This window comes from Manis pentadactyla, chromosome 16 (assembly GCF_030020395.1).
Source record: "Manis pentadactyla isolate mManPen7 chromosome 16, mManPen7.hap1, whole genome shotgun sequence".
In the NCBI taxonomy this organism is placed as follows: domain Eukaryota; kingdom Metazoa; phylum Chordata; class Mammalia; order Pholidota; family Manidae; genus Manis; species Manis pentadactyla.
In genome coordinates this window covers 30294112-30306235 of record NC_080034.1, presented here as the reverse complement: position 1 = coordinate 30306235, position 12124 = coordinate 30294112, and the positions used below count along the sequence as shown (strand labels likewise).

Below are 12124 nucleotides of genomic sequence, written 5' to 3'. Positions count from 1 at the left end.
TGGGAAAGGCTTGGTTCTCTCACAGGGGTCTCAGGCTCCAGGATCAGTGTGTTTTTTCCATGATACTGAGCTCTCTCTGATATAGTGGCTTCTAATTATTCCCAACAGTGGAGAATCTCCTGAATTTGTGCTGTTCTAGTGCATTGCCCGGTGGAGGGACCAATTCTGAATTTGCTTTGCACTCTCTCTTCGAGGCCAAAGGTGACACGATGGTAAGGAACCATGAAAAGTAATTTTCATGTTCTTCATGTCATAATTCTGAAAGTATTTTCCCCAAGTTTCCACATTGTCCTCTACAGTCAACTCATAAGATGATGACTAGTCAATATGCCTCCATGTTCCTTAACTAGTAGGTCAGGTTTAAAAGCCTACAGGAAAACTGCCAGTTGGACTTAAGTTTGTACATCTGTTTCTAAATAATACTTACAGGTCCTTCTGTCTTGGGAAATCTTTCCTTACAGCAGTCTTAGTAATTCACATCAGAAAACCAGTGTCCGGTGATGGAGGTAAAAGGCCTTACTGAGCTTGGCCTAAAATATCCTATTTTCTACCAATTGAACCTACATGGCAATCAGCCAAAGTTTTGATATTCATAGAACTTTGTTCTCGCCTAACCAAATTGAAGTTGAGTGTTTGCACCAAGTGGTGTCATTCTTCCGCCTTTGACATAGTGCTTTAATGTCCCCAAACCAGAACATGGGTGCCATTTTCCTATCAGAACTGACCATTTGCCACTCACCTTGGACACCTGGTGAGAGCATTTCAATCACTAACATATTTTCTGTTGTAAATACATGATTCTAGAACCAGATCTAGCCTCCTGCTTTTTCATTTTATGAAAATGTGAAAGTAAATGAATGTCCCAGCACTACCTTCTCATGAGATTATTGATACCCTTCAAGGATTTTCTAGAATGTTGAAGAACTCTAACTCTCCTTAACTCTTTAAGATCAGTGTTGCAGAGCAGCAATTCTTGAATTCTTAATGTGTGCACAAATCCTTGGGGAATCAAGTTCTTCCTCAGCAGTCCTGGAGGAGGGGCCCAAGGCTCTGTGTTTCTAAACAGCCCCCCGGAGGATGCCCTTGCAGCTGGGCCATGGACCACACTGCAGTTGCTCTGCCCCTAAATCACACTGCTCAATCCCACAAGTACCATTTTTTTAAAAACTTCCGTGAGGCTGAAGGAGGCAGCTTTGAAAGGGTTATTTAGCTAGGCACTCTGGAAGGACAGTGTATAGTACAGTTATTACTAACACAGCTGTTTATGTTCAGTTGTAAAGAAATGTGATTTTTATACAAAAACATTTACAACCCGCACCCCCCACTCATTTCTTCAAGAGCCCTTCCCCAGAGAGTCAGCCTCCATTCAGAGGAGCCACCACCATCTCTCAGGCTAGGGCCCGGCTCTCACCAAGGAAAGATTGGGGTCTTGGCTGCCACCTTCTTCTCTGATATGCTGGGGGTGGGGCGGATATGAGAATGGTGAGTCCCATGGGAGCTGACCAGAAAGGAAACCCCAATTAGGGCAGTCTCCCTCCAGTGCCCCCCAACCCCAGGCTCTGCAATGCTGACTCCATTTCCCTGTTAAGTAGATGCCCTTTCTAAGCCACACAGACCCATTACTGACTCTCACCTTTTCTCTCCCTGTATCTGTAGGCTGCTCTGGAAATGCTGCTGCTTCAGAAGCCAGTCAGATTAAAATGTCATCCTTTAGCAAATTACCATTATGCTGGTAGGTTGCTGGGAGCCCTTTGCCCCATTGCTTTCTGAAAGCAGAGTGTATGTTCAGCTGTGTCATTTTTTAATAATAGATTGCGCCAGTTCTGTCCAAATCACAAGTAGGCCTTGTGATCTCAAGCTGGGGGGCAGTTGTGTCTGTTCACAGGGTGCTGTTGGGCATTTGTATGGGCTCCTCGTGGATGCACCAAGAGCTGGGCGATCGTGGATGCTGCCTGCATGGGTGGCAGTGAGACTGGTGCATTAGGAGAAAGAGCCACAGAGGGTACAGCACAGAGGCAACAGCACTCAGCAACCCCTCAGACTTGGAGTCAGTAGACAAGGATTCAAATCTTGCCTGCATCCCTTGGCCTTCTGGTGTCCTTGGTTTCCTTACCTGTAAAATGGGGCTCATACTCCATGACTTGCAGCGTTTCTGTGAAGATTAGAGAGAGGATATGTAGCCCACTGCCTAGCAGCCTAGGCACTGTCTAGTTATTATCATTACTCATTTATTGAACAATTATTGAGCACTTAAGGTATACATAAACTATGCTAAGTACTAAGATGAAATAGGGACTGTTACAGATATAGACAGAGACCCACCTCATTCAGTTTTCAGTCTGAGGAGGCAGTTATTAAACAACAGATCACACTGGTGGCAGAAGAAAGACACCTACACATACACATGGACATATACATACATATGAGCGTGACTTACGAGGGTGTGAATTAGCAGTGGCATCACCAATAAGAGGGAAGGAGAAAATACCTTTGAGAGTTGAATGTAGTAAAAATCATGAAGAGAAAACAAAATGGGTTGGGAAGCCTGAGGTGACAGATGTAGATGACGTCAACATTTTATTTACATTAACTGGTAAACCCTTCCATTCTGAGGGTCTTCATGAACCTGGCTGGGTTCTCTATTTCAGAAGGTACTGAATCCTCCAACGCCTCCTGATTGTTAATCACTTGAAGGTTTTTTTTGGTTTCTTGAGTAGACCTGGCATAGGCAGGTGCTAAATAGTTTTGTGGCTTGGGGACCTGATAATACTTTTTCTAGCCATTGGTCCAGGTGCCCAGATACACCTCAGGTGAGGCTGCTCTGCAATACTGAGTACTTGCAGTGGGTTCCCTGTTAACGCCACCGTTGCCTCACATAACGTGCTCCCATGAGACAGCCTTCCTGTCTGTCACGACAGGGTGGAGAGGCCTCTGAAGCCACTTATCTGAGCACAGCAAACCCAGGATATCTGCCTGTGGATTACTTTTAGCACACAGGCCTCTGCTGGAGCTAAGCAAGCACAAAATGCACACATAGGACAAGAAATCCATCATTTTAACCAGTGGACCAATAGAGCCATTTTCTTAATATTGTCTCCATCACTTTCTGCTTGGTGTCTGCCCGAGCGTGGGTAGAAAGATGTGGGAGTTCTTCTTAATCTCCCGTGGCAACAATTCAATCATCTGTTAATTCTGAGTGTCATCTGCTGCCCATTAAACCTTGACACGCTGTCCAGCCTTCTGGAGCCTGGCTCAGGCCTCTTTGCATAGTGGAAGAAACAAGCAGGTGCTTCCCAACCATGTGCTGCAGCTGCCCTTGACCCTCCAGGTGACTGGGGTAGCTGGCACCTCTGGGCTGGTTAGCTCCAGCTGTGAGCAACCTCATCTGAGACCCAGATCCCCTCTAGTTCTTCTCAGTATGCCAAGCAAGTTTTTTTTTTCTTTTTTTCAAATATGTGTGTGATGACATAAAAAGGGTTGGAAAGCTATGGACTAGTAGCCACCCCCAGGCCCAAACAAAACAAAAATAAAATAACACTAAGAACTTTGAAATTAGAAGGCCCTAAACTCTGCTAAAATTAATTGATCTTTTGGGGTTGGGGGCTCTTAGGTAATCCCTGCCCACTGCCCCCGTAGGCAAACCAGGAAGCACTCTCTTGCTTCCGGAAATCATTTCAACCCTTAAAGACAAGAGAGGTGGAGCTGAGGTGTGAAGGGCTGGTGTCCTCCTAGCTGTATGTTCCCAAGAAAAGGGTGCTCACCTACATCCACCAGTCGTTTACCTCTCCAGGAAGTGATCACAGACTGGGCCCCAGAGAATCTTCTAGAATTAGGAGAAAAACAGCAGAGGTTACTGGTCTCTCAAGTCTGACGTGACTCCATCCCCTTGACAGTTCCCTTCTAGGCCACAGAGGAGCCCAGAGAGCTACCTCCATTACATGCCCTAACTACTAGCCACTGTCTTCTCCCACCAGTCAATTTGGGGTGTCAATGAATCCCATCCCTGTGGCCCCATCCTGCCTTGGCCTTTGTGCCAACCCCACTGGCTTGCTCTCCAGAAGGACTGTCTGTGAGCTCAGGTAAGCCTTACTGGGACATTGTCTTCTGGTTCTCCTTTGGCTACAAGCTCTGTGGTTGTGGCCAGTGTCATCCCACCCTGACTCCCAGGCCTGAAATCACACTCCAGGCTCCTGGTTATCTAGAAAGAGCGGTCAGGTCTCCCAGGCCTGGGCTCCGGAGGGCAGGCAGAAAGCCTGATCTTAGGGAGCAGGGATGCAAGTTCAGGGGAGATAGAGGCCTGTGAAAATTACTGCCCTTACTTTACTCACAAGTTTCCATCCCATCCCAAGCAGTTTAGTAAAAAAAAGGAAAAGTGGCCAATGCGGGGGCCCAGGAGGGACACCCACACTGGGTCGGCAGCTCACCTGCATCTGGAGGCTGCTTGCCAAGACCCGAGGAGCCCCGTGCAAGATCCTCAGAGGGAGGTGCCGCTGCAGTGGCTCCCGGCTCTCTGATCCCTGCCAAGGTGCACGGTCCAGCCTTCTCTCAGCACCCTCCACCCGTGTGTGGGTAGCAGCTGTTGGCAGTGGCTCCCACAACAGTTGGATTGGGTGGGGAAGGCTTGAGTGTGGGGGAGTCCGGTTGTGATTTAAGGGCTGTACAGCATCCTGGTTTTCTGTTGAACTGGTTGCTCCTGCAGACAGGCGCGGAGTGGAGGGGTGTCAGGCCCCGGGCCTCTCAGCAATGGTTCAACAGAATCTCCTGTCGCCTCCCACCACAGCCCAAGCATTCACCAGTCCTGAGCCTTGACCTGACTCTGGAGATGGGGGAGACCTGACAGAAATAGCCATTCGGTTGGGGGAGGCCTGGTCCTTGTCTTGGAAGCTGCCCCAGTTTGATGAGGAGGCAGAAATACATACTCAAGAGAATACTCTGCAAGAAACACAGCTGTGATGTCATTTTTCAAACATTCTTCGACCATGTCTCTAGCTAGAGAGTGGCCCCCTCAAGGGCAGGAGCTGAGTTAGTACCCTCGTGCTTCACCTGACATAACCCTTAAAAAGAAAAGGGTCAGTGGATGAGCTCCAGTTCTGGGTTCAAATGGAAGCCTCCCTTCCTTTTGCCTCCAAAGGGAACTTCAGTAGCAGTGTGCTTCACCCTACACCCCTAAAAAAATGGTTCTGCCGCTGTGAAAAACCTCTCATGGAAATGACGATCTGGTTTAAAACAGTCCTCCTTTTCCTAAAGTGAACGTGTCTTTCTTGTGTAACTGCAATAACAACAGTGCCAATAAAAGTTTTCATCATCTTGAAGGAAAGGTAGAAAGGCCCTCTTTAGGAGGTGCTGTGCTCAACCTTTCTGTTACTCCTCCACGTGTCTGTTTTAACTGCCTGGGTTCACTATAGATTGCCCCATAAGTAGCCACAGTCCAGAGCCTGTTTCCCAGCAACCAAAGCTTGGAACATTATTCCTCTGGATACTGTTCCAGCACCAGTTTCCTCCTGTTAATTAGGCTCTCTGTAATTAGCCTTAATCGTCTTGTTAGGGACCCCTGCTGATAATAGCCCAATAGCCAGGAATCCCCAAGTAGAACAAATGAGTGCTGGGGAGATGTCCACCCGCTCACCCTGTGTGCATGCTGAGTGGGCAGCAAGGATCCCAGAGAGGAAGGGGGGCCGAGGGAAGGGGAGGATCTGAGGCAGCCCCCTGCCTTGGTTTTGCATTTTATCCTGGATTTTGTCCAAGACACACCAAGGGCTGGCTTAGAACCTTGCCTAAAAGTGAGAAAAGAGCTCCTGTCAGACAGATTCCAGGGATGAGAGATGCCCAAGCCTTTCCTTGACTGGAGGACAGAAGGGATTCAGGGGCAGGGAGCAGGAGCCTGGGGGTTATGAGCAGCCAAGAGTCAGGCTGTGGGATTGTACGTCATGGAGCAAGAAACAATGGCAAGGACCAGCTGCCTTCACGAGCACCTCACGCATACATCAGCAGGCTGCATGAATCCTGGAGCCATGGGCTCACTTGGAATTTGCTCTCCAAGTGGCCAGGTGCAGACCCAAACCACTGTGTCCCTGCTTAAGACTGAATGCTGCCGGTCACAGAAGAAGAAACTGAGACTCAGAAGTTAAGGAAACTTGCCTGGGCCACAGGAATGAGTGGCAAAAGCAGGTTTGCAGCCTATTTTTATCACAGGACAGGTTATGATAACAAGGCTCTGTGTTGGGGGGAGAGCACATTCTGGTGTTGCCAGGCTTTGGCTTGGCAATTCAGTCCAGGGGCCCAGGGATAGATCCACAGCCCCATGGGCAATCCCATGGTCAGGATGCAGTGAAGATAGAGCCCTGTCTAGTGTGAGCATAAGGACCGGTTCTCTTGTCTGGCCCTGCATCTACCTCTCACATCATGGACGCCCTTGTTGGACAGACGCAGGCACACCGTGCTGTCACTGGTTCTAAAGCACAGACCCTAGGATTGCATAGAGGAGCCGCCTCCTGCCCTCCAAGCACACGCTCCCTGAAGCCCTTGGGTGGGAGAGTGGCGCAGAGAGGAAGACAAGGGAGTGCAGCCCACTTCTGATCCAGGACTGGTGGTGCAGCATGAGCACTCTGGGATGGGGAAGACTGAAGACCGCATCCCAGAGCAGCAGCCCTCAAAGCCACTGAGGAGTCAGCAGAGGAAAAGTGATGGGGATCCCCATACCAGATGGTCTAGGAAGCTACTTCGCTTTTATTGGAGTTGCAGCTGGAAGCCATTTGGAGACATGAAGGCAGGTGCTGCTCAGACATAGGCTGGCCTGCTGCGCGCAGGCAGTCATCGGGGTGAGCACTGTGGGCACTGGCTGCTGGCCCGAGAGAGCTTCATGCCCTGTCAGTGGGTCACCAGGCCCGAGGGCTGCACTCTGACTCGGAGAGCATGTAGTCTGGCCTGGCTAAGGTGGAAAGCAGTCCCAGTGATCTACTTGGGGGTTTTCAGCAGCAAACTGTCCCCTGATTCCCCATCTGAGATACAACCCAGAGCTGCACAGACTCCAGACCTGTCGCAGAGCAGAACATCTGCCTCCTTATAAGCTTGTCCAGAGACGCAGCTGGTGTGCTACCACAAGCCTCTTCCACCATTATCCTTCCAACCTCTCTTACCTCTTTGCTACCTTGACGGATACCTGAAAGGAGCCATAACTGCTCTCTGGCCATTCGACTAATTGTTGGTTAATCCTTTCTGTCTTTCTGTCTCTGCTCCTGGGCAAGGGGAGCATATGAGAGCTGGACCCACGGCCTTGAGCATTAGACCGAATTGGAGGAATGATGATGGATCTGCTCCAGACCCCCAAACCCCACTGACCTCCTCTGCTCACATCCACTCCTGCAAAGCTGCTCTAAATGTCCAGCCCCTCTCAGCCCCCTGTCATGGTAGTTTGCACAGCCAGAGATGTCCTAGCCTCCAGAACCTGTAGAAGATGATTTCTTCCAGCAAAGATTGAACAGAAGACTGCTTTTCTTCAGGAAGTAAAGAGATACGGAACAGAATAGAGTCCAGATATTAACCCAAGCATATATGGACAATTAATATACGATAAAGGAGCCATGAATATACAATGAGGAAATGACAGCCTCTTCAACAGCTGGTGTTGGCAAAACTGGACAGCTACATGTAAGAGAATGAAACTGGATTGTCTAACCCCATACACAAAAGTAAACTCAAAATGGATCAAAGACCTGAATGTAAGTCATGAAAACCATAAAACTCTTAAGAAAAAACATAGGCAAAAATCTTTTGGACATAAACATGAGCAACTTCTTCATGAACATATCTCCCCGGGCAAGGGAAACAAAAGCAAAAATGAACAAGTGGGACTATATCAAACTAAAAAGCTCCTGTACAGCAAAGGACACCATCAATAGAACAAAAAGACATCCTACAGTATGGGAGAATATATTCATAAATGACATATCCAATAAGGGGTTGACATCCAAATTATATAAAGATCTCATGCACCTCAACAAACAAAGAGCAAATACTCCAATTAAAAAATGGGCAGAGGATCTGAACAGACACTTCTCCAAATAAGAAATTCAGATGGCAAACAGGCACATGAAAAGATGCTCCACATCGCTTGTCATAAGAGAAATGCAAATTAGAACCACAATGAGGTATCACCTCACACCAGTTAGGATGGCCACCATCCAAAAGACAGACGACAACAAATGTTGGCGAGGTTGTGGAGAAAGGCGAACCCTCCTAAAATGCTGGTGGGAATGTAAATTAGTTGAACCATTGTGGAAAGCAATATGGAGGTTCCTCAAAAAACTCAAAATAGAAATACCGATTGACCCAGGAATTCCACTCCTAGAAATTTACCCTAAAAATGCAGCAACCCAGTTTGAAAAAGACATATGCACCCCTATGTTTATCACAGCACTATTTACAATAGCCAAGAAATGGAAGCAACCTAAGTGTCCATCGGTAGATGAATGGATAAAGAAGATGTGGTCCATATACACAATGGAATACTATTCAGCCATTTGAAGAAAACAAATCCTACCATTTACAACAACATGGATGGAGCTAGAGGGTATTATGCTCAGTGAAATAAGCCAGGCAGAGAAAGACAACTACCAAATGATTTCACTCATACGTGGAGTATAAAAACAAAGAAAAACTGAAGGAACAAAACAGCAGCAGACTCACAGAACCCAAGAATAGACTAACAGTTACCAAAAGGAAAGGGACTGGGGAGGATGGGTGAGAAGGGAGGGATAAGGGGGAAAATGGGGCATTACAATTAGCACACATAATGTAGGGAGGGGGCACGGGGAAGACAATACAACATAGAGAAGACAAGTAGTGATTCTATAGCATCTTACTACGCTGAAAGACAGTGACTGTAATGGGGTATGTGGTGGGAACTTGATAATGGGGGAGTCTAGTAACCATAATGTTGCTCATGTAATTGTACATTAATGATACCAAAATAAAAAATAAAAAAACAAGTAAAGAGATAAACCTGCAAACCAAAGAAATTGGCCAGTGGCCCTGCCTTTCTTAGAAACCTGAACCAGCCCAGCTCTGAAGAGCATAGGCCAAGTCTGGAGGCCGAGCTCTTGGCTTGAGGACCCATTGAGGGTCACACAGAGGAGGCGTTTGTTTCATAAACTAGTTTATATCACTGAGTCACGGAATCTCTCAAGGAGTCTGATTTACTAGTTTGGGCTGAACCTCCCAAGCAAAGAAGCAACTCAGGTTCCCTGGCTCTCAGCCCCATCAGTCAACCATAGCAAAGTGGAAATCTCCCCGGTTGGGAGGAAAAACACTATGGTTTGGGGGATTATTGCCCTGAGAAGTGGAGGAATATCAGAGGCCCAGCCATGTACCATCCAAAGAATTAGAGATGTGGAGAATTCAAAACACCAGGACAAGGCAGCATTTCCTGCAAACGAGCCCCTGTAATTAACCCTTCCCTGGAGACCCCAGAAGTAGGACTTCTCTTAGAAATATGCTATTTCTTTCCCTAAATAGGCCAGTTCCATTCCATATGATTATCTGCAAATCCTGCTTTCTCTTTTACAGAGGAAAAAGACGTGAATATCAGATTTAGCCAGCAAGGCAGATGCACCGGCCTGGCACTGCGGGACCTATTCTTCATTGGTCAGCACATGTGTCAGGAGCTGATCCCACTCACCTCCCTGGCCTCATCTGCCTTTTCTCTGTTGGAGCCCTGTAGTTGAATCGTACTGGATTATTTATAGTCTGAGGATGTCTACTTCTTCATCTGTGTAATAGATGATAATAATACCAGTCTTACAGGGTTGTTGGTAGAACCAAATAACTAATGTCTGTGAAGTGCTTAGACCTGACACCTAGTAAGCACTGATAAATGTCACCATTTTCCCCTAGCACAGCATCTTGCCTGTAGTAGACACGTAATAAATACCTGTTGAATGAATGAATGAATAAAACACATTATCTCGCTCTTATCTCAGCTTTGCACACACCTCTTCCTTCTGTTAGGATTTCCCCAAATTTCCTTCCATCTCCTTTTCACAGATTCAGAACCTCCTTCCACAGTTCTGAATTCTTCCATGTGTTCTTTAAAACTCAACTCAGGTGTTTTCTCTAGCTGGGAGCCTGGCGCTAAGCTGAGCACAGTTCTGCCGCTCTGTGCTCCCTTGGCACCTGACCCCTACCTCACCTCATCACTGCAGTCCTCACCTTGAACACAGTGGCCTACTGGTGTCTCCCACTAGACTGTGAGCATTGTGAAGATGGAGACCGCTGGATCTACCCTGCCTTGGGGAGTACTTGCTGCATAAATGCTTGTGCCCATGAGCATCATAATTACCTAAAAATGGTAGCTAAAATGTGTTGAGTGCTCCCTGTTTTCCAGCTACTAAACTAGGCACTTTGAGTGCATCATCATCTTTAACCTTCACAAAAATCCTAATTGGTGAAGTCAATGAGTGTCCTTCCCATTTGCAGGTAGCAAAACAGAGTCTTAGGTTCAGTAACTGTCATAGCTAGGATTTGAACCCGGGTGTCAGGACTGCTAACCATTCCACCACAGTGGCAGTCTGTTCAAATAGGAGTTCGATGTGCGCTCTGTCACTTGTGCTTTTTAACTTAATTAAGTGAACCAACAACTGAAGGTAGGGTAAATTGAGCTGGTCTTACGAAGTTTCTGTTTTGTTACAGGTTCGGACAAGTGGACCTCCCTAGAAAGGAAACTGTTTAATAAAGCACTAGCCACTTACAGCAAAGACTTTATTTTTGTACAGAAGATGGTAAGCATGTGTTTTCCCATTGTTCAGTTGGAATTGAGTTTGGGAAATTGTACACCTAACCATAGAAATACTTGGTTACCAGTTTAACACTTACAAAAAGGATGTCTTTCACCCCGCACTGGTGCAGGAGGGTATTTGTTATAGGAGTGGCATGGCCCTGGTGTCAGGGCTGTGGGGGAGAAGAAGGACATAGGTTATTTGGACATGGCAGTGGTAAGGGTTGTTTTTATCTGAATGAAAATGTGTAATTATTACATTTTACCAGGATAAATAGAACCAGGGCTTCTGGTACTCAATTTATGTAATTTATTTCATGTTTATTTAACATTGTCTCATATTTCTGAAAGAATTTTTTTTGGGAAATTCAGAGAAGGGAGGTTGTATGCCTTCCCCCTAGCCAGTAGGAGAGTTTCTGGTGTTGAGCCCCTAATCATCATGACAGTAACAATAAAAATAGCGCTTTATGTACACAGCATTTCACAGCAAAATAGACCTCTGCCACATAGATGGAATAGCACTTTATATAGCAGGTAATAAACTTAATAGGCCTTAATTGGCTGAGAGGTTGTTTAGGCTAAAAGTTAAAATGATTCAAAGTGTGTTTCAGAAAACGGCTAAATGATGGAGCCATACTTTGCTTTTAAGGTTGTTAAAGATGTTCAGATCCACAGAGAACAGAGTCACAGGTAACAGCTCTTCTGGCTCCCAGCTGGGTCACTGGTCCCCAGTGGTGTCCTGGATACATATTTCCTGTCCATAATCTAGGGCCTTGATGGATGAGAATCAGAATAGGCGGACCTTTTCTCTGGCTTACCTCCATCTCCCGATCTTTATCCTCTCCTGCCTTGCCCTTCCTTGGAAGCCACCATGCTCTTTGCTGCCCTGCATGCCCAGCAGTTCCCATGCTCCTATTTTTCTAGAGTCACCTTCCCCAGGACTGACCTGTCCTAGGCTCTGTGCCTTGAAGGCGCAGCACCACACTGACTTGTGATGGATTCTTGTGTCGTGCTTCCAGGCAATGCATGTTCTTGAACAAGCGCCCTCTGAGACAGTATCCACTTCCTGGGTGATTCTAGTTTAGAAACCCAAAAGATACCAAGTGACATGAAGGGGACAACTTTGGGGAGACAGGTTCTTGTGGTGTCTTTCTCATCTGACCGTGTAGGTGGTGGTGTTCCCACCCCGAGACTTTTATCTGCCTTCAGAAAACACACATTATTGAATCCCACCTTGAGCTTAGAGATAAACTAACTAAACAAAGGTATTTTTTTCCTCTTCAAAATACATCTACCTTTGCCTCTTTGGGGGAGAACAGGGCAAGGCTTGTTTCTTGCAAAAACTAAGCTCTT

General features: G+C 46.7%; 1 protein-coding gene across 18 annotated transcripts in view; it reads left to right on the top strand.

Annotated features, from left to right (window-relative positions):
• TRERF1 (transcriptional regulating factor 1) overlaps positions 1-12124 on the top strand; it is a 186146-nt gene that overhangs the window by 157676 nt on the left and 16346 nt on the right. For all 18 annotated transcript variants that reach the window (XM_057494098.1, XM_036907224.2, XM_057494107.1 and 15 more), the window contains 3 exons: positions 109-212; positions 1657-1732; positions 10687-10775. In XM_057494098.1, coding sequence (XP_057350081.1) covers positions 109-212; positions 1657-1732; positions 10687-10775 — 269 coding nt within the window. The remainder of the gene's footprint in view (positions 1-108; positions 213-1656; positions 1733-10686; positions 10776-12124) is intronic.